This window comes from Vigna angularis, chromosome 4 (genome assembly GCF_016808095.1).
Source record: "Vigna angularis cultivar LongXiaoDou No.4 chromosome 4, ASM1680809v1, whole genome shotgun sequence".
NCBI classification, from domain to species: Eukaryota; Viridiplantae; Streptophyta; class Magnoliopsida; order Fabales; family Fabaceae; genus Vigna; species Vigna angularis.
This window is the reverse complement of record NC_068973.1, coordinates 13,560,249-13,581,908: the sequence shown is the minus strand read 5'-3', so window position 1 is coordinate 13,581,908 and position 21,660 is coordinate 13,560,249. Positions and strand designations below refer to the sequence as shown.

Sequence of the window (21,660 nt, the reverse complement as noted above, 5' to 3'; positions counted from 1 at the left end):
TTGGACCACTGAACTTCTTAATTTGTTTGCTTAAGAATTTTATTATTTTATAGTGGAAGTTGTTCTAATTTGGAAGGATATTACTGAAAGGTCATCTCATAGGGTTCATATTTTATCTAAGTGGTATGAACTTTATGTGGAATCACTATCACTGAAATTTTATTTGTTCTTGTCCTTGAGATATTAGCATTGATAGTTGTAGCCTCTGACTCTATAAACACTCCATTGTAGTCTTTGATCTGCATAATAAGAACATAATTTGTTCACAGAACAATAGAGAATGAATGCTATACATTTTCTTGATCTTGTCCAGCAGTAGGTTAGTGTTTTCATCTTGTATAGCAGTACTATAGCATTGCGTAGCTTAACTGTTAGAGATAATAAAAAATGTGTGAGATTAACTTCTCTATAGTAGTCAATAGTGCTTGTAGAGGATAGTGTTGCACTTTAAAGTCAAGTTGCTATTGCAGCAGATATGAGTGACACAACATGATCATGTTCTATGGAGCATTTGGTCTTTTATGTTTTTTTGAGCATTTGGTCTTTTATGTTTTTTTGGTTTTATTATATCTTTTGAAAAGGAACACTTTTGCGCCCATGCTCAAGCCACACAAGAGGAAAAGAGATGAACCTTCTCCATGTAACCTTGTAGTGCATTCCATCTTTATTTCTATTAGATATCCCACATCATCTAGAAATAAGGTGAATTTATTGTGTAGTAGTGGGTGTAAACCTCACCTTACAAATCAGTTTTATAAGGTTGAGTTGGGCTTAAGGTTTTTTTCTTAAAATGGTATCAAGCCATCTGAAACCTATCCTAGTGAGATTGTTTCCTGTTGAGTCCATCGTGTCATCAACTATTAGACAACCCATTAATATCTAGTTCCACTTTCTATATGTATATGCCCTTGGTGTGTGGGTGATGTGTTGGAGATCTCACATTGACTAAGGATAAGACAAAGTTATAGCATATCTGTACTTGTAAACTTTACCTTACAAACTAATTTTGTAACGTTGAGTTAGGCTTAAAGAGAACTATGTTCCATCAATAAGATAACTCAGCTTTCTGTAATTTTTATTTTCTCAAGTAATGCATTATCACTCTTTGTTTCTAATAAATGAATTTTGCAAGATTAGGGTCTAAACTAAAGATTTTGTAAAGTGAGGACAATTGACCAATCCTTATATTTAAAGGAATAGAATGGGACTCTGGTTTTCTTTTTCAAGAATAAGCGGTTTCTTTATTGCAATTTCAGTTTTTCATTTTTTTTCAATACTTTTTGGTGCTATATATTATGTAACATTAAGATTTTTTATTCATTCTCAGGAATGAGGCACTTCGAGTTGCTTTTATTCATTCTGACGAACCATCTGATGCAAATAGTTCAAAAGTGTTTTATTCAAAGCTTGTCAAAGCTGATATAAATGGAAAAGATCAGGTAGAGAAAAACTATATATACTAGTCTGAGATATCATATTCTTGCGTTGTCAATTAGTAGTTATTATTCCATTCTAATTGAAGAAAATACTAGTTTTGTTTTATATATTTTATTTTTTACTGTCTTGTTGTCTTGGTTTTCATTTCTATTACATGTTCTTTATTTTCACCTTGTACATAGGAAATATATTCTATTAAACTTCCTGGAGATCCAAAGCTTGGAGAAGGAAAACCTGAAAATCAAAACCACGCTATAATTTTCACTCGTGGTGAAGCTGTTCAAACTATTGACATGAATCAGGTGAAGACATTTCTCATATGATCATTTGTTTTTGTGTTCTCTTTGCCATCTTTTCTACATTTTTTTATTGCAAGATGTTTTAAATTTTTGTACAAGGATAGATGAAAAGGTCATAAGGCAAAGCCCTTTTTAGCTCTATGTTTTGTCATGTTGGAAATATGTCTTAATTATAGACTTTTCTTTTCATCTAAATTTTCATATTTTTGTTTTTCCACTATAAATTTCAAAAGGTGTAATTAGCTATATAAATTCTGGTTAAAGTTTTCTTATTTGATTGCACTGTTCAATTATTGAATATTTAAATTACTTGTATTCATATTTTAAATTAGCATTTCTGTCCCTTAATTCCATATAAAAAGTGTTTGCTTAATCATATGTTTCTCTTAAAGACTTGAACATATTATAAAGTACAGTACGTTCTCTGTATTTGTTTGACTTGGCAAAATATGTCATTAACCAGACTGTTGTAAATGAACTTCATATTGCGGAAATTAAGTTTATGTAATTTAATCTGATAATTTGAATTTTTGAAGGACAATTATCTTGAGGAAGCAATGAAAATGAGAAATCTTCTGGAGGAGTTTCATGCGAATCATGGCCTTCGCCCTCCAAGCATTCTTGGAGTAAGGGAACATGTTTTTACAGGAAGGTTTGGCATTGACATTTATGTATTGATAAACAAGTTGGCACTATTGAGGTTTCACTGTCTTTATCTTTCTTATTATATATTGCTTGCTTCATACCTGCTGCAGTGTTTCATCGTTGGCTTGGTTCATGTCAAATCAAGAAACTAGTTTTGTAACCTTGGCACAACGAGTTTTAGCCAATCCTCTCAAGTAAGTTTAGTATGCGGTTGATTGTCAATGGAAAAGCAAAATTTTCTCATTATTTAAAACTGGCCAATTCATAGCATAATACATCTGAACATTTATAACCAACAATGCCTATGGATTTATACAAGCATAACATTGTAACCATGCCATTTATTCATGCATTAATTTGGTGAAATTACAATCCAATTACCTAAAGTACATGGCTGAATATTATTTTGCTTTAAACTATATTTATGTGATCATACACGACAAGCTTCAAAAGAAGCTAAACACCCCTGTACAGAGGAAGTTGGTACCTATTAAAAAAGAAGCTTTCTAGACCAAGTATCAATCACCAAAATATTTTAACACCGTGAAATCCGCAATGGTGTTATGCATTGATTTAGTAGAAGATATACCAGTAGAAGATATGGCAATATCTTCATTTTCAATTTTATATTGTATGAAGCAATGCATTTTTGTAGATCTTTTGAATCAATTCATCCTTTTTCTTAATTGGGAATAAAAATATTGCAGAGTTCGTATGCACTATGGACACCCAGATGTATTTGACAGAATATTTCACATAACTCGAGGGGGGATTAGTAAGGCATCCCGTGTTATTAATATTAGTGAAGATATATATGCTGGTAAGAATTATATTGTGATCTATTTTCGTTTTAGGTCACCCTGAATTTTTCATCTTAAGACATGCTGTGTTCTTTTAAATCTGATGGAATATTAGGATATAATATTTTTCATACATAACAGGGTATTATCGGGTCAGTTAAGTTCATATCTAGTTAAGAACTAACCTATTACAATGATACCTGCCATATTTTCGATGAAAATCATGTTTTCAAAAGGAAACTGTACTTCCCAATGATCAATGCTATTTTGAATGAGTGGCAATCAAGGTAAAAGATAAGATCAGGAACAGATAGAAATTTAAAGTGTACCTATTAAGGAAAACATGAGAGAATCTACTTAAGATGTGTTTGTCATTTGAGGAAAACACCAATAGAGTCCCCAAAAGTAACTTGATCATGAGGATGCCAATCCAGTAATCACAAACTACAGGAAGAACATGAAAACTCTTGGGAAACAATTACATATAAAAACTGGCTTAAAAATGGAATTTAATCTTTCGTTGAACTTAAAGGCTTTGTGATATGTATCCAGAATTTCTAGAGAATTCCAAGTCAAATTCTTGGATGTTTTACTAGAAACATTGAATTCTTACCAATGTGGTAAGAATAGGAACAACCACGTACAACACTCAAGGTCTTTCAAGAGGACCTGTCTCTCCTAACTCTTCCCCTTTACAAAACACTCCAAAACTACATACAAAAACCCAAAATAGATCATATATAATAGTCTGTTATACAACACAACTGCAGGAGGTTATGACTACCTGCTTCCTTTATATCTTCTAACATAGACTTTGCCACTAAACCTCTCACTTTAGTTTTTAATTTTGAAGAAATAAAATAAAAAAATAGCATGAACAAAGGTAGACAATGCGTAATTGCTATCAAATTCATGATATACTTTTAAAATATATTATAAAATGCATAGGATTGGAGCTTGTCTCTTATTACCTTTTGTTAGGCACAATGGTTATGATATTCTACTTTGAACTCTTTTACCTTCCTAGTGCCTTTTTAGTTTTATGTTGTCCTACTTTTTGTGTAATTAAGCTTATGGATTCAAGTCTTGGTATACTACAGGCTTCAACTCCACATTGCGGCTTGGAAATATCACACACCATGAATACATTCAGGTTGAAAATATACGTAGCTATTGGATGCTTTCTGCATTTGGTTCAGTGTAACTCTTCTTTCTCTTATTCTAACCGATATCTTCTGTAGGTTGGAAAAGGAAGGGATGTTGGGTTAAATCAGATTGCACTCTTTGAGGGAAAAGTGGCTGGTGGTAATGGAGAGCAAGTTCTTAGCAGGGATATTTACAGGCTTGGACAACTTTTTGATTTCTTCAGAATGCTTTCTTTCTTCTTCACAACTGTGGGTTATTATGTCTGCACCATGGTATAGTTCTTAGGCTCTGAAATTTTTGGTTGAAAATGAGTAACATTGATTTGTCTTGGTTGTCTAATAAATTTTATTTTTATTCTTGCAGATGACAGTTCTTACCGTATATGTATTCTTATATGGAAGAGCATACCTGGTAATTCAACAGGACTTGTTAAGTTATCTTTCTGTTTTGCACCACTTTTTGGACTCCTTTTGCTTTGCATTCTTGTATTACCGTACTGTAGAAGGATTTAAATAATATCCTCCTGATTATTTGATATCTATCTTTCCCTCTATCAATTTTTCTTTTCTACACCGATAAAATTATTGGCTTGCTTTTTACATAAATAAGTTGATGCTTTTATTTCTAGGTAAATTTGCTGACATGATCTTTTCTTTCTTTGTAACTTGTTAGGCTTGAGAAAGATACACAAGAATATTAAAATAAATTTGAGAGTGTGTGTTTCCCTCCCTTAGGATCTCATTTTTGTAATCATTTTGGATACATCAGATACAATGTATGAGAGAGAAGATAAGAGAATTCTAAGAGATACATCTAGGAACTAGGTTCAGCACAAAGCACACATTATCTTCAATAAATCCCATTTAGGACCATTTATTCTAAAAGTTACATTAACTAAATGATTCTCGAACATCAACTATTGTTCCCAAAACGGGTGTATTTTTTAGATGCATAACTATATATGATGTTAGTTGCATACCATGTTATTTTTTTTGTTTTTTGTGATCAATTAATAAAACTGTTACTGTAATTATTCGTGAAATTATTCCTGGCATTCAATATAGCTATTTTCAGTTATTAGATTTCAGAACTTGGGTGATCATTTGACTACTGTAATACAATACGTTATTGGTGAGGAATAACAACCATTAGTTCTATGTTGATGATTACGTGACATACACTTCATATATGGAGCTACAATTATGGTAAAAGTCGTTGTGGATTGCATTGGATTCATGAACTTGAGCAAGATAAATTGGAATTCATTTGGATGGAGGCTTTCATAAAATTCAATGCTAGGTTACCTGTTAATTTGGCTTCACGCTTTATTCTGTAGTACTAAAATCACTCTTGCACTGACTTATATATCGGCAATTTAGTAGTAGATATGCTTACTTTTTTATCTTCCCATGTGTAACAAAATCCTAATGCAACAATTTGCAAGTTTAATTATTTAGTCACCTTTTAGCATTGTGAAGTTAATAGTTAGGTAAAGATTTCATTTTCATCTGGTTTGCGTGTTATATCCGCAATTGTGATAATTTGCTGAAATTTATCTAAACTCCACGATTTGGCTATAAATCTCTACTTTTCGCTTTTACTTAAAAACTGATTTTCTTCCTTGATGATGCTTCCTCTTTCAGGCATTTTCTGGTCTTGACGAAGCTGTCTCAGACAAGGCAAAATTGGCGGGTAACACAGCACTTGATGCAGCTTTGAATGCTCAATTTTTGGTTCAGATTGGCGTTTTTACTGCAGTACCAATGATAATGGGTTTTATACTTGAATTAGGACTGCTGAAGGTTAGTTTACTTGTTAAGAATGTTAAAACTGTGATTGTTCCTGATGCATTTAGGAAATTTTATATTAGCCTTGCTGTATTTGTATTCTGTATTTTTATATTAGCCTTCATCTATTTGGCCTAGTATTAGTGATTAGAATGATTTTTTCTCTCCGAAATTCTAAATAGATCATTGGTGATGATCAATCTTTATACGATCCTATCAAGGAAATCTTTTCTGAATCTGAATCCTCAGGAGGCATAATAAAAATAAATCAGAAAAGAATACAGAATAAGATAGAGATAGAGACGCTACAATCTAGCATATTGACAAGTCTAGTGAAGATTCGCTACAAAGATATTAATCTTTGATAAGAATAAGAGTTCCAAGAACTAAGAGAATGCTCTCTCAAGAATGTAAATGCATATAATATGACTTAAAAGTGTTTACATTAACGTTTGATACCTCTATATATAGGTACATAAGTTTAAGAAATCCTTCAAACCCTAAAATAAAGCCCAAAGCCCAAAACACATAAAAATGACAGAAAATGAAAATTACAGATGGAAAATTTTTGCCTAGCAAGGCCGGCTCGTCTAGCGAACACAAATTAGGTTGCCCAACATGTATATATTTAAGAAATCCTTCATGTTTAAATCCGTTCGTGGAACATTATAAGATTGAAGGATACGTGTTTTGATCTTGGACCTTTATCATAGATCCTTTGAATTGCAATTGTTCTTCCTCAAGTTCTTCTCATATATGTTTGAGGAGGTAGCCCTCTATCAAATCTGTTAATTTCTAGAATGATGCTTGGCTTTTTAATAGTTCTATGTCTCAGCATCTTGGCTCTTGTGTCACTTTGGATCTAAGGTTTGTGATGCCAAGAATGGCATTGGTTGGCACATCCCAACTTCTTTAAGCAATATTGAGGATATTGGTAACATCAATTTCATAGCTATTACTATAAGGTTGATGAACCTGTTTGGATGATGGACTTAATATGAAGTCTGCTTGTGCCTTTGTTAATACCAGTTTAGTTTCTGATTCTTTGGGAAGATTATTTGGTCTAATAACATTCCACTAGCTAAATCTTTAGTTCTTTGGATGTTGTTACATGATCGTTTACCATCTAACAAATATTTCCAGATACCATATGAGGCATTAGCTTATGTTCCAGTTGCACTTTATGCAATCTTCACGAGGAAAGTTTGAGTCATTTTTTCTGAGTGTGTTTTTACTAAGAATCTTTGGTCCTGGTTAAATTTTGTTTTTCCTATTTTCTCCTGCTTTTTCTCTCTAAAAGAGCTAGCCCTATAATTTGTGACATTAGGCTTAACATAACCTTCGTTGTTTGGATTAGTTGTAAAGCTAGAAATCAAGTGATGAGTTGATGGCTGTCATCCTTGCAAAAGGGATCTCTAAAGCTAAAATCTAGAAATGCTTCTAACTTGAATGTGACTCCTCTTTAGTTTGCACTGGTTTCTTGTGGAGGTTGAAAGCTAGTTGGCAGAAGGTTCTTAACATTTACAAAGATATGGAGTTTAGAGTCTCCCATATCTTTCGTTAGGGTAACAAATACGCTGATGGTTTTGCTGACATTTGTCTGGTTAATAGACTGGTTTAGAGTCTCCCATATCATGTGTATCTATTGGTAGCAAATAAGTTTGTCCATAACACTGAAAAATGTCTTTCGTGTCTGTAGATTGTCCAACATTTTAGTTTCTATAAAAAAAATTGCAGAGGGTCCCTCATGTAATGCTTGAGAGTGAATGACCTTTACTACATTGAGGATAACAATTTTCTTATTGGAAGTCACCCCCTCTATTTAAGTCTCCCTTGACGAACAAAGAAAAAGCTTAATCATTCCGTTGTTACCTAGGACACCTTTCTTTTTTAGAAAATAAGTTTAATTGTGAGGTGTGTTAGGTTGCTAAACACAAGTGTGCACCTTTCTTTGTTAACAATAGAATAAGCTCTTTTCCCTTGTTTGTAGTGATGTGTGGGCTCCCTCTAATCTCCCTAATATGGTAAATGGAGTTTGAATCATGTTTCCATAGTATGGCAAGATATTGTACTGTATGAGCAATGTTCTCCATGGTTTCCTTTTACCATGGGCTTTCCTCAAATATTTGATTGCATGAAAGCCCCTTTTCATGTCGTCATTGCAAAGCTTATGTTGCAGGTTCCTCCATTAAGCATGGTAGACTTTCCAATCTCTTCAGATATTGATGTGATATTGATCTAGTTCACAATGAAGTCAAAATTTCATGATTTTTCGATGTAGAGATAATCCAATTTGGTATTAAACAACCTGCTTTCAATGTCGTAACAAGCAACAAAATCTTTTTTCTAAGAAAAGGTGCTATTTATGTAATTCCAAATTTCTCTAGCAGGGGAAAGCCACATTGAGGTCATGATCAGTGAATCTCCATCCCAAATCCCAATATAGGTTCATTTGACCCAGGTCCTTCACAACTAACAGATTTGGAAGGAAAGGTGGGAGAGGTCGTGGGTAGAGGTGTCAACTTGACCCATGACCCAAGGGTTAACCCTAACCCATTCTTTCAAAAGCTCCATTTTAGGAAGCTCCTCAAGTAGGGGCAAAAAAAAAGCTCCAACCCCCAAAGCTCCCTCTCAAGTGGGTTGGGGTTAGGGTTAAGGTGGGTTTAGCCCCACTAAATAAACTTATGTCTACTTTAATTTTCAAACCTATTTACTTTTCACAAATTCATAATTTAGTTATTCAAGACTCAAATTCTTTATATATTTTTTAGTTTAAGAATTATGAATTTGATTATTTTCTTAATTATTTATTGATTACTGTTATTAATTTTTCGGTGCAGTATTTATAACCATAATTTGATTATTTTCTTAATTATTTATTTATCACAGTTATTATTATTTTTTTAAAGTATTGTTACTTTTTCTAATATGAATTTAATAAATAAATAACATTTTCAGTAAACAATATTTTTCAAAAATGGTTTTTGAACATTTAGAAAATAAATAAAAATTGAAGAAGGTAGGATCCAACTTTCTTAAATTGAAATAAAGTTTCAGAAAGTTTATTGTTAAACTATTTTATGTGACAATGAATTAAGTAATTAAGTATTTTTACAAAAATACTGTTACTTTTTTATTTTTAGAAAACTTGTATAGATGTTTCTGACAATAACTTTGGCTTATGAAATATAATTTGATCATTTTTAGAAATTATAACACTTAGATTTGCAACAAATTAGGATTAATTACATTTTTTCTTGTATTTAAAATGAACATTGCTTTTAAAAAAAAGACTCATGGGTTGGCCCTAGCCCACAAGGCTTTTGTAGATATTTTGACCTTGTCAACCTTTTCTTTGAGAGACTTTTTGGTCCTGTGGCTTTTTCTGGCCTCAACCCACGTGGGTCAGGGCCAAACCATTTTAGGGGGCCAAATTGACGGTTCTAGTCGTGAGTTCAACTCTCCCCACTAGTAAAATACTAAACTAAAAAAAGAAAAAACTCAGATCTACTCAAAATGTCATTTTTGGAGGGTTACCTACCTTCTGCTGTTGTGATTGCTGGGATGAGGTGCATCTTTCTGTCCCACCATTATATTCAGGGAAGGCAATAGCAGTAGCTGGTGGATGGTGCAGCGGAAATAGAAATCTCAAGATTGGTAGCTCTAATACCAACTTGAATAGTGAGACAATAAAGAAATATTTCATCAATTACATTTTCAACTCCTCAGTTTTTAACAATCACGTTGTCATAAAAGAGGAAACAAAATCTATTGGAATGACTATTGGAATGAATGTGTAGATTCTAAGGATAATTTTGTCCTAATAATTCCTTACTTACATCAAAACTGATCCAAATAAAAGGTATGGCTAGTATTGCCCAGTTTTGAACTGGTTATTTCTAAAACTTGTCTTGAGGGCTGTAATCGAACTGGTTTGCAATATTTATTCGTAATGCCAGTTTTGGTGAAGGGTTCCTGGTAGAATTGATTGTTTTGGTGTGGTGACTACTATATTTTCTGTTATTACATTTATCAAATATGTTTCAGTTTTATTTATAGAACTTGTTCTTCTCATTTTCTTTTTCCGTAATCTTGCTGCTATAATTCTACATGGTTGTGAGGCCTTTATAAAAATATGATTCTATATACTCTATTCTTACATGGTCTGTCTTGTGAAAATGTTTGCAGGCTATTTTCAGTTTCATCACAATGCAACTGCAGTTGTGTTCTGTCTTCTTCACGTTCTCATTGGGAACTAGAACTCACTATTTTGGACGTACAATTCTCCATGGAGGTGCAAAAGTAAGTTTTTTTTTTTGTGTTGACTTTTTGGAAAGCTCACATTTATAGTTATTTTGAGTGACTTAGATTTTTCTTGGAATTTTTTACCACAGTATCGAGCTACTGGTAGAGGCTTTGTTGTCCGTCACATAAAGTTTGCTGAAAATTACAGACTGTATTCTAGGAGTCACTTTGTCAAAGCGTGAGAAATTTTTTCTTGATTTATAATTTCTTCCTTTGGTTGAGGTTGAAGGAAACTGTATTTTCATTGATTGTTAATTATTTGCAATGCAACAGGCTTGAAGTGGCACTGCTTCTTATAGTTTATATAGCATATGCGTATGCAGAGGGAGGTGCTGTTACCTATGTTTTGGTAACTCTTAGCAGTTGGTTCCTTGTCATTTCTTGGCTTTTTGCACCTTACATTTTCAATCCCTCTGGTTTCGAGTGGCAAAAGTAAGTCACCTGCTACTTGATTCCTTCATTGGTTTTAATGTTATATTTTCTTGATGGTAAATACCTAATTTGGCCCTCCAAAATAGTATAAATGTTATTAATATATTAAAATGTTCTTTCAAATTTATTTTGAATGTCAAACCAATCCTTCTGGTGGACCAATTAAAAGTGGCATTTGATGACTAATTTGATATGAAAGTATTGACAAATGAGTGTTCTTGATTTTTTAGTTGATTGCAGCTAGATTTTTAAATGGTTCCTTATGTTTTTGGAAAGGTGCTGAAATCATACTACTGTGGGAAAATTTATTGATCATCCTATTCTGATTTGGTGGTAAACAGGACTGTGGAAGATTTTGATGATTGGACAAGTTGGCTTCTTTACAAAGGAGGCGTAGGGGTAAAAGGAGAAAATAGTTGGGAGTCTTGGTGGGACGAAGAACAGGTTAACATTTATTCTTTCACTTGATTGTAATAAGTTTGGGGTCAAAATGGAGCAACACTTTTTCAACCATATACACGTATATACAATCTCTGATATTTTTCATGTACAACAACATGCTAGAATAACCTTCATGCGGATGCCGGATCTATTAATTTAACAACTAATAGTGCTCACATTTTATGCAGATGCATATCCAAACTTTGAGGGGTCGCATTTTGGAGACAATTTTAAGTGCAAGGTTCTTCTTCTTTCAATATGGTATTGTGTATAAGCTGCATCTTACTGGAAAAGATACATCGCTTGCGGTAAAAATTTTCGTCTATGGAATAAATATTTGTCATGTATTTAGTCCTTGTATAAAGCATAATATAAATTTCTTCTTTCATCTTTGTACTAAATATATGTTCTACTCATTTTCTAGTATTTTGATAATAAGAGCTTATATACTGTCTTTGATATATTTTATAGATATATGGATTCTCGTGGGCTGTCTTGGTTGGAATTGTCTTGATATTTAAGGTTTGGACTTTTCCTAATAATATGATCTTTTTCACAATTTCTGTTTTTGTGGGCAGCATATTTATCTTTTCCTTTATGTTTTTTAAACACCTTATTTTAGTATTCTAATATTTCCTTGCTTTGCAGATCTTTACCTATAGCCCAAAAAAGTCGGCCGATTTTCAGCTAGTGTTGAGATTTTCCCAGGGAGTCGTATCCATAGGCCTTGTTACAGCGGTGTGTCTTGTTGTTGCCTTTACTAGACTGTCAATAGCTGACCTTTTCGCAAGCATCCTTGCATTTATCCCTACTGGGTGGGGAATATTGTCAGTAAGTTCTGATTTATTTCTATATGAATTTTATTTTGACAATGGATGTCTGTGTTGGAAAGCTACCTTAATTGCAGCTATCGGAATTAGCTATTAGTAACTAGAAAAGGCCCGTATTTTTGTGCCCCTACATCATTATTGAATTTTGCATTGAGATTTGTCTCAGATGCATCCATATGCTATAATACTTTCAAATGAAAACGGTTGTTGATGTTTTCAAGAACCAATAACGGCGTTCCATAAAAATCCCAATCTTTATAATAAGTGTGATGGATGGTATTATTGCAAGGGTTTTCCCTAAAAGTTCTCAACAGGAATACAATATTATATGATTGTAGTTGTGGTATTATTGTCTCAACAATTCACCTAAGTAGTACTGTAAAACTCATTGATCACTCTTCTTTGGTGCCTCAGATTGTCAGTCATTCTAAAAATCTGTTTTTTTTTTTTTGGTGAATCACACTTCGATTAAATCTTCTAGGAGGAGGAGTCAACGGATCCATTTGAAGCAAGTTACAGCTTCTAACGTTTGTTAAATTTTCTACACTTTTCAGGTAGCAATTGCATGGAGGAAGATAGTTTGGAGTCTCGGATTGTGGGATTCTGTCCGTGAGTTCGCTAGAATGTATGATGCTGGAATGGGTATGATCATCTTTGCACCAATAGCATTTTTATCATGGTTTCCTTTCATTTCCACTTTCCAATCTCGCCTTCTGTTCAATCAAGCCTTCAGCCGTGGTCTTGAAATCTCTCTCATCCTTGCTGGAAATAAAGCCAATGTTGAGGCTTAGGACTTTCCATCTTACATTGTATACATGCGGGGCTTGTATATTTTAGATGTATATTATTTTGTAGTTCAGTGTTGAGTTTTTGTACATTTAGTCTAAAAAAAATGAAAGATGGTTTTTAATGGATCTCTTAGTTTGTCTTGTTCATAAGTTCAGATTCCACCATTATACATTTTGTCCGGTTCGCTTAGAAGCACACCAGCAACGGGGGCAAACAGATGAAACACCCATTCTCTCGTGTAGTTTTAGTTTCCCTGTGGACTTACATCGGATGCAGTTCCATATTACGCGTCCAGTTTTTATTAAAAGATATCTATTGGCTTGTTTTAAACATATAGTGCAATATCTTGTGGTCAAGATATTAAAACGAGCATAACGTTCGTTAGATGGCATGAACAAAGTGAACAGTTTGTCTTTTGCATTTTCTGGCTTATAAAATCAGTTTAGATTTCAAACATTCAATTATCTCCATCCACAACATTGTCCATGTTTTCACTTTTCCTTCACACTTTTTGTCCTGGATATTTTTTCCTTGAACTTAAACATTTTCATCCAGTTAATTTTAATTTATTTATATATTATTCTTTTCTGTTAGTTTTACCACTTCCTTTTTTTGACTTCTGTTACTAGGTTACTGCACTTAGATTTATGGTGTGTGTGATTTATCATGAATTTGTTATTGTTGTAAAGTTGTTTAGTGTTGAAAAAATAGCCTTAAATCCATAAATATTATTACAAGTTATACTTTTAAATAACAATGATAAAGTAATATTATGATCATATTTACTCTATAAGTTATATCCATTATTTGTAAACTACTGATTAATTTAAACCAAGATGATAATATATTGATAAATAATAAAATAATTTAAAATTATAAGAGTAATATTGTAAATCAAAGGTTATATATCACAATGGATATATTTAGTATTGCTCACATTATTTATATGCGATAATGCAAACTTAAAAAGTAAAATAATAGGTGACGCCAACAACGTCTAACTCAGGCTCCGTCTAGACTTAAATATGGTTTTTGCTTCCTGCACCTCAATGAAAAAAGAAAGTGAAAAAAATACTCTTTGGTCATGTTTTACCTCTTACCTAGTTCTTCTCCATTCTCTTTTGCTGCCATAAACATTTTCGTCACCGCTGAAAGTGTTATTGCAGCTTTTAAATTTTCATTGTTGTCGCTAGACACATCAGCTATTACTACACCTCTTGTTGGTGTTGGCAAAGAATTGCACTGCTGCATCAGTATCATTTCTTTTTAACTTTTAAGATTTGTTATTCTGGAAACCTTTCTGATTGGTCATTTCGTAAAAAATTGAAGGAAGGTGTAGTGATTTGCAGTTTTCTGTATTGGGCATTCTGGAATCGCCAATTTGGAAACATGTTTTGAATTGAGCATTCTGAAATATCTTTCCAAAATAACCAATTTGAAAGATTTTTATATGCTTCCAACACAGGGAAGATAATGTGTAGACTTGAGTGTACAACTATAATGCACTTCATGAAACCGGACATAATTTTTTCCAACATTCTCTCGCAATATGTTGCAATCCATATTTTTATATAAAACCTTGCAATTTGTTATACGATGTGATTTTAAACACATAATCAACCACATGAAGACTCTGCTAAACTGAAGTTTTGATAACATTATATTGTCATGTTGTTAGTTAAATCTCAACATAAAAATGTCTCTCGTAGAGGTTTGAAACATAGGATGTAATATACAACCTCAACCTTACATATCAAAATAATTATGAAATCTTATAACTTTTACATTTATCTCTATCACTCCTCAAAAAGGAAGCAATTATAAAAAAGCAACGTTTCAAGGTTCTTTTTACATTTAGATGCCAATAAAACAAATGCACTGGAGAAAGTCATCTATGTAAACATTACACCTACAATCTCAAGTAAAGATATTTTATGGTTTTGTAAGTATTATAATAGTAAAATGCATTTAGTAATTTCATTGAATTAGGGTATGCCCAAAATGCATTTGTCACCATATTTGTAGTCTCCTTCAACCTACATTAACAAATATAAATGTCATACTCAAGTAATTATTACATTTTAATTATTACAATATCATTAATAGTTACATTTTAATTCAATGAGCACGACTCATTCTATGAAGTAATATGATTGAAAAAAAAATCATTATTTACCTTTACAGTCAATAGAATATTTCTAAGCTTGACTAAACTATTTTTCATTAGACACTTTCATTGACGAACTTATTGCATACCTTCATTCTGCATCGATATTCAAAAACTTGCTAACTTTATTTGATATATTTATTTCAAATATGACAAAATCAAATATAAAGTGTGAAAAAAATAAATAAACATAATTAAATATTTATGTTTCGAAACATTGTAAAAACCAACAAATCAATTCTAAATTAGGGATTTTAGAGTACAATATCTGTTTTCCAAAATGAGTCATAAGCAATGCACATATTTTCGACTTCAATAACATAAATGGTTTCCAAGATTATATGTTTACATTATGGATTTACCAATCTATAATGCATTTTCAATGTTTTAGATTAGGCGATCCATGTATGCTGCACTTGTTCTAGAAAAGTTGTTCTATACAGTTTCTAGAAAAGTCATTCTAAAACAATATTTTCACTATTTTAAATTACTCTATTTAGATATCCAAATTCATAATATCCAAATTCATGTTATGAAAGTTCAATCTAAAACAGTATTGCTTTCAATAAATATTTTCTGGATTTTATATTCTAGAAATCTCTATTCCAGAATTGATGTTTTAATTGATGATTTGAAAACATGTTTGTTATATAGTTTTGTTTTTGAGATTCTATCACTATCACTTTAAAACCCAAGATGAAAAAAGATGATTTATCAATATCACTTTTAAAAAAATATTATGGAATAATTCTTAAAGAGAAAATTGTCATAAACATATCTATATATTAATATTTTATCTTATAATAATATGAAGACAATAAAAAGAAAATAGCATAACTGTTATTTGGTTATATAATTATTGTAAAGGGGATTAAAAATAGCGGCAACAAAAAAAAATAGATGGAATGTTTTAGAAAAAAAAGATTGCATTCTAAATATTATAATTTAAAAATGTAATTAAAAGTTAAAAAAATTATTCTTGCTATATAATTTAGATTTTATTATTAAATTATATAATTTAAACATGTGTACTTTTTATATTTCTACACAGAATTTTGTCTAATTTACTTTTTGAATGAAAAATAAATATATATTTAAATGAGATCCACACATTCTCCCTTTCCTTTCTATTCCGTGCCCTTCCAAACAAATAATTAAAATATTCCATCTTTTTCTTCCTTTATCGATTCTTACTGTACTTTTCCCATCATTTACCTTAGTCAATGTTATTAAACTTAAGATTCTACTAAGATCAAACATATATGACAACTCCCATTTTTCCTAAAATACAAGCATACTTGTCTATAATATTACATAGGAATAAAAAAGAAAAAAACCTAAAATGAAGAAATTAAAGGAATAAAACAAACTTAAATTGAGATATTATGATCACCAATATGGGATAAAAATCTATTTTCTGATAACGTGTTAATGAACTTGTTAAAGAGAGTAGTTCTTGCACAAAATAAACATGGGTTCTCTTACCTCAACAAAGTGTATTTTACATATGATCTACAATCATACTGCTTCATTCACGATTTTAACAAAATAATAATCCAACAGTTATTCTGATACTACCCAAGTTCATAATTAAATTGAACACTCTTTATACATAAACACAAATTCACATTCACGCCAATAATCTAACGATGATCCAAATGAGAGAAAAAAAACACTCAAGAAAAAAATAATATACATATTATTACTACTGGTAATAAAACTTCTGTTAAACATACATATTGCTATTCTGAAAAGCTTGCGCCACATTAGGCATAACTAGAGAAATTAAATAAATTTATCATGTTTTTTAAAATAAAAATTACAACTTTTAGTTGATATGCATATTCAAAACCAGAAAATGTTTAGAGACTATTGATTCCCATCACTGACACCTCCATTTTCAGCCACATCAACACTAGCAGAATTTGAGTACGAGGATTGTTGATCAAGTCCACTCATAGTTAAGGGTGGTGGGTGATCGAACTTACAAGCTGGTCCAAATTTGCAAATTCCATAACGGCTGTAATATGTGCAAACATTCTGGTCCTGAATTTTCATAAGACATTCCACATAGATCAGGTAAACCAGCAAGCCTAACCTTTTGTGTCATCACCAATCAAAGAATACAAGATATTGTCTTTTCCAAATCAGAAAAGCAATACATAACTGTTTTAATTTTATCTAAAAGAACCTATATTACCACAACATTTTCTTGTTCAGAACCAACTGCTTTTCATGATGTGAACTAGCATTTTTTCAGAACCAACAGCTTCTTTGTTCTACATTTCTCATCAAATAATTTGTCTTGAATGTGTTAAGAGAAAACTAAACAGAAACTGTGGAACAAATGTGGCAGGAATCTTGTAAATTTTAGAGTCTCCATGAATGCAAAAAACAATAGAACAAAATAACTTACCGGTCTCAAAGGTAGACCCTTGTTACTAAAGCTGCATGGAGGTAATCTTGCAATCCGATTCTTTGGATGGTGAAACCTACAATTAGATTTAAACTTGCAATCCCCAGTTTTTAAAAAATAGCTGCATTCAGGTTCACCAGGCCTTTCTGGAAACTCTTCAACCTGCACTTGTTGTTGATGATGCATATAAACATTTGTTTCCATAACTGGGTTGTTCATGACATATGTTGAAGGTAGATGCATATTCCTCTCAGGTAGATAGACAGGTGCCTGTAGAAAACCCAAGTTGAATAAATAGCAGGGAAAACAATCAATTATAAGGGTTAATATGCAGAATATTTAACTCAGAAAGTGAAATGATAAAAAGAACATTAGATTTCTTGCTTTAAATTGAATAGATCTTGTATGATAGAAAATTGGCAGACTAGTTTGCCATCATATACTAATAATAGAATAGAATGTCCCTACCAAGATAGTTATTGAAATCTATTGATTTACCTGATATCCGTCCCATTCAGAACTTTGAGGAGAAACCCCTGGATTAGCTGAAAGTATCATTGGCACAAAAGGAGTGGATTCATTTAATGGTCTAGTAGAAGACCATGAAGATATAGATGATTGCGATACACCTTGTAATGAAACAGAACTTCCATTACCAAATCTAGAAGGAGAATCACCTCCTCCAGCCGTAGGATCAGGATGATTAAACTTGCAGTTTAATCCAAACTTACAAGAGCCAGTACGCATGAAATAATGACACTCTTTCTCTCCCTGTCATGAAAAACAACTTCATCAAGTTTTAGGTATAAGTATTAAACAGAAACAAAAGATAGCGGGAACAAAGTAATTTTCAGCATAACATGCAATGAGGAATCAAGGTTATACCACTCGAATAGGCAAGCCAAGGAAGTTAAGCTCTGCAATTGGGGATGCAGATGAACACTTTTCCCTTTTGTGATTAAACTTACAAGCCTTCCCAAACTTACACCCACCAGATCTTAAATAATACTGCCACAACATCAGGAAAAGAAAATTCTGTTATGAACCTGTAATAAATAGTACGACATTTCGAAAACACGACACAATAAAGAGATTAAACATACATATACAAGCATGTTTCATCCAAAAATTGTTATAGGGATCCAACATTTTTCAACATAGCAAGGCTAGGCCAACATGATTCACAATGCCAAAAAAAAGCAAAACAGAGAACTTCGTAATCACCAAACATATAGTAGTATAGCATCAGAGAAAGAAATCTGCCAAACTAATATGCCATGATCCACCATGACAGAATCTTTGTTCATGGCAAATGCACAACATATAGAAAGACATACCAATACCTAATCAGAAAGTGTATCAAAAACGGGTATCATTTGACAACTACTGAATTCTGCATAATGATCACAAAATTCTAATAGAGAATATTATTCCTTATATGGTTCTACCACTCACCAAATCAAACTCGAGTATATCATTTTTACATTATCTAGTAAAGCATCCCTTAATGGCAAAGGGATTAAATAAAAAATAATATGAAAGTCCCAAAAACTAAAAGCATTGTATGGCATACAAATAATAAAAAAAAAGTATCTACTTTAAACATGACATTCCGATAAAAAGCCGTAGTTATTTGCCATGAACTATAAACTAATAACATTAGCAGATAAGATAAAACCTAAAGGTAATGCATGCTTAAACCTCCTCAAGTTAACCTTAGACAATCTTCCACAGACCGAACCTACATTTTAATAAATAGATGTGATACACCCTTGGCCCAAGTATACAAGACAAACATACATGGAATGGGAAAGAATGGGCACAACATAAAGGATGGGTGACTTGGGGAAAATGGAAAGAAATATCCAGAAGGGAAGTCTGTTACACAGAGACAGTTAGCAAATTCTGAGTAGAGAAGCATTGGGAAATATATTGAGAATCAGAATGGAAGGGTAAATAACAAATAACTGTATGGAGTCTTTGGGTAGAATTGTGCGGAATCTGTTACAGGTAGGCAACTTATGAGAGAATATTGGGAGGTTCGATAGAGAGAGTGTCCTGTAGCTGATAATATGGCCCTTTTGGCAAATCTATTTCAGTCTTAATCCTATTTGGTTGTATTTATTTACAGAGAACTACCTCTTCCACCTTTGTTGTCAGTGTCTCATATGCATACATTATAATGATATCTACATTTTCTAGATTTTAATATAAACCTACATGCCTATGTCCAAAATTTAGATAATACAATCTAGCATTTGCAAACCAACATGGGATTTGAGTCTAGTGGGAGGGGCTAATCCACAGACACTGACAAACATACTAGAGTTGTTCATACCTTCAAATCATGTCTCAGATAACAATGCTTCTTATGCAAAATACATGAAAAAACCAAAAAAAATAAAATAAAACAAAAGTTACAGTATTCTGAAAATACCTTGCATTCCGTCTGCCCTGATCTTTCTGCCTGTTCTTCTTTTTCTCCCGCATTCTCTTTCTTAGCCTTCATGTGGTGTTAATACATTTAAAACTCAATAAGTGAACATGTATAAGATATTCTCAGTCATAAATTGTTCAACAAATGTAACCCTTTAAATAATACTTCCAGTTTTTTATTTTTTTTGCCTAGCAAATCCTTCACAACTTATAGCATGTAAATTAAACTCCCTGTCTTCAATTATTTAGCATATAATACTTAACTGATGTTCATCTGCTTAACAACTTAGCACCTAATGCAATCACACTAACACCTAATTATTGATGCTTAACTTAACTATTTCACACTTCATGCTACTATACCAATATTTAATTAGTAATAGTGCGATAGAGAGCGAAAACCAACGAGAGAGACCTGGTTTTTCCTCTTAAGTGGATGATTGAACTTGCAATTGAATCCAAATTTGCAACTTCCAGTTTTGAGATAATATGCACAGTTTTCAGCCTCTGGCCTCAACGGGTACTGTTGATCTCTCCCACTGCTCCTCTCATCCCTGCTATCTACTCCCTCCACATCTCCACCCACCTTATCACTTTCACTCTCATTCACATACTCAATCCAATTACACCATCCGTCCCCTCCATTGCAATCATCATCAACAACACCAACACCAACATCATCACCACCACCACCGCCACCATCCTCACTCCCTTCACCCTTACCACCTTCAGGTGCAGCACCTTCATCACTCAACTTCCCACCCCCATCTTCCAAGTTCGAACCTTTATCCTCACTCTCACTCACATCCTTCAAATCCAACTTGTCCTGAAGCTCCCTGTTAAGTGCATCATCATCTTGGGCAACATGATTGAGATCTGACAGTTGAGGATCGTGATCGAGTGTTCGGGACAAACGTTTACCCATTAGCAAGAGTTCTTGGTGGGAGAACTAACTGATTCGGATTCAGAAGACTCCATTGATGTACCCCCACATTTCAAATGAAGAACCCTAATAATGGAGAAAATTATAGATAGCTAACAAAAACTAGAGTGTAAGAGAAGGAATAGAATTTATTTATGTGGAAAAACCATAAGACGAAGAATGAAGAAAGTGTGAAACGAAAAGGGGTTTACTTTCTTGCTGTGGGTGACCAAATGGGAATGCTGTGTGTTTAGTACATGCTACTTAGGACTCTCTGTCTTCTTGTATTTTCCTATGTCTGGGTGCATGTACCTTACTACGTATTTCAATACAGTTCATTCAACTGCCATGACATATTTCCTTCAGATGTCAACTCATACATAACACTATTTTCCTGTTTTTCTCTTATTTTTATAAATCAAAATATTAATCTAATACCCTTTTTATGTATTGTTATATATAGAAGATTTTATATGGTAATTAATAAAAAAATTATGATAAGTATGATTTTGGACGGATTTGACAGACCAAATAAAATAGATAAACAAGTAATTCGGAAACAAAATAAGAGTATGAGAAGCTCTTGTATATGAAATATAATTTTTAGAAACTATTTAATAATATTTTAAGATACAAGTATTAGGTGATAACGGGGTGTGTGTGAGAGAGAATGACACCAATTTATCATAATTACTCATTTTCTTAACATTAATAGCTAATATTTCTTTCACTTGAATACATTATTCACTTTTCAAATTATAAAAATAAAATGGATTTCATATTTTATTTCTATTTTAAAATGAAAAAC

General features: G+C 32.4%; 2 protein-coding genes across 5 annotated transcripts in view; one reads left to right on the top strand and one right to left on the bottom strand.

Moving 5' to 3' along the window:
• Positions 1 to 13,060, top strand: part of LOC108331382 (callose synthase 10) — a 66,538-nt gene extending 53,478 nt beyond the window's left edge. The window contains exons 35-51 of one of the 2 annotated variants that reach the window (XM_017566029.2): positions 1,328 to 1,439; positions 1,620 to 1,739; positions 2,273 to 2,388; positions 2,492 to 2,575; positions 3,089 to 3,201; positions 4,282 to 4,334; positions 4,423 to 4,599; positions 4,691 to 4,738; positions 5,971 to 6,129; positions 10,303 to 10,416; positions 10,509 to 10,597; positions 10,693 to 10,851; positions 11,193 to 11,295; positions 11,481 to 11,600; positions 11,764 to 11,814; positions 11,941 to 12,123; positions 12,677 to 13,060. In XM_017566029.2, the coding sequence (XP_017421518.1) occupies positions 1,328 to 1,439; positions 1,620 to 1,739; positions 2,273 to 2,388; positions 2,492 to 2,575; positions 3,089 to 3,201; positions 4,282 to 4,334; positions 4,423 to 4,599; positions 4,691 to 4,738; positions 5,971 to 6,129; positions 10,303 to 10,416; positions 10,509 to 10,597; positions 10,693 to 10,851; positions 11,193 to 11,295; positions 11,481 to 11,600; positions 11,764 to 11,814; positions 11,941 to 12,123; positions 12,677 to 12,913 (2,038 nt within the window). In that variant the 3' untranslated portion in view covers positions 12,914 to 13,060. Of the gene's footprint in view, positions 1 to 1,327; positions 1,440 to 1,619; positions 1,740 to 2,272; positions 2,389 to 2,491; positions 2,576 to 3,088; positions 3,202 to 4,281; positions 4,335 to 4,422; positions 4,600 to 4,690; positions 4,739 to 5,970; positions 6,130 to 10,302; positions 10,417 to 10,508; positions 10,598 to 10,692; positions 10,852 to 11,192; positions 11,296 to 11,480; positions 11,601 to 11,763; positions 11,815 to 11,940; positions 12,124 to 12,676 lie in introns of those variants that run through there. The other variant, XM_052876912.1, reaches the window with a different exon arrangement.
• A 3,699-nt stretch (positions 13,061 to 16,759) lies between these two features.
• On the bottom strand, positions 16,760 to 21,202 carry LOC108332208 (zinc finger CCCH domain-containing protein 43). Of its 3 annotated transcripts, none has more exons than XM_017567397.2 (7): positions 21,065 to 21,202; positions 20,346 to 20,939; positions 19,932 to 19,997; positions 18,380 to 18,502; positions 17,993 to 18,265; positions 17,495 to 17,764; positions 16,760 to 17,124 (listed from the first exon to the last, which is right to left on the bottom strand). In XM_017567397.2, the coding sequence occupies exons 2-7, from the start codon at positions 20,853 to 20,855 to the stop codon at positions 16,948 to 16,950; spliced, it is 1,419 nt and encodes a 472-aa protein (XP_017422886.1). In that variant the 5' UTR covers positions 20,856 to 20,939; positions 21,065 to 21,202; the 3' UTR covers positions 16,760 to 16,947. The 3 variants fall into 3 exon arrangements, with proteins under 3 accessions (XP_017422886.1, XP_017422887.1, XP_017422885.1); XM_017567398.2 differs by having other exon boundaries at positions 17,993 to 18,039; positions 18,151 to 18,265; positions 20,346 to 21,146; XM_017567396.2 differs by having other exon boundaries at positions 20,346 to 21,145.
• Positions 21,203 to 21,660: the final 458 nt, after the last annotated feature.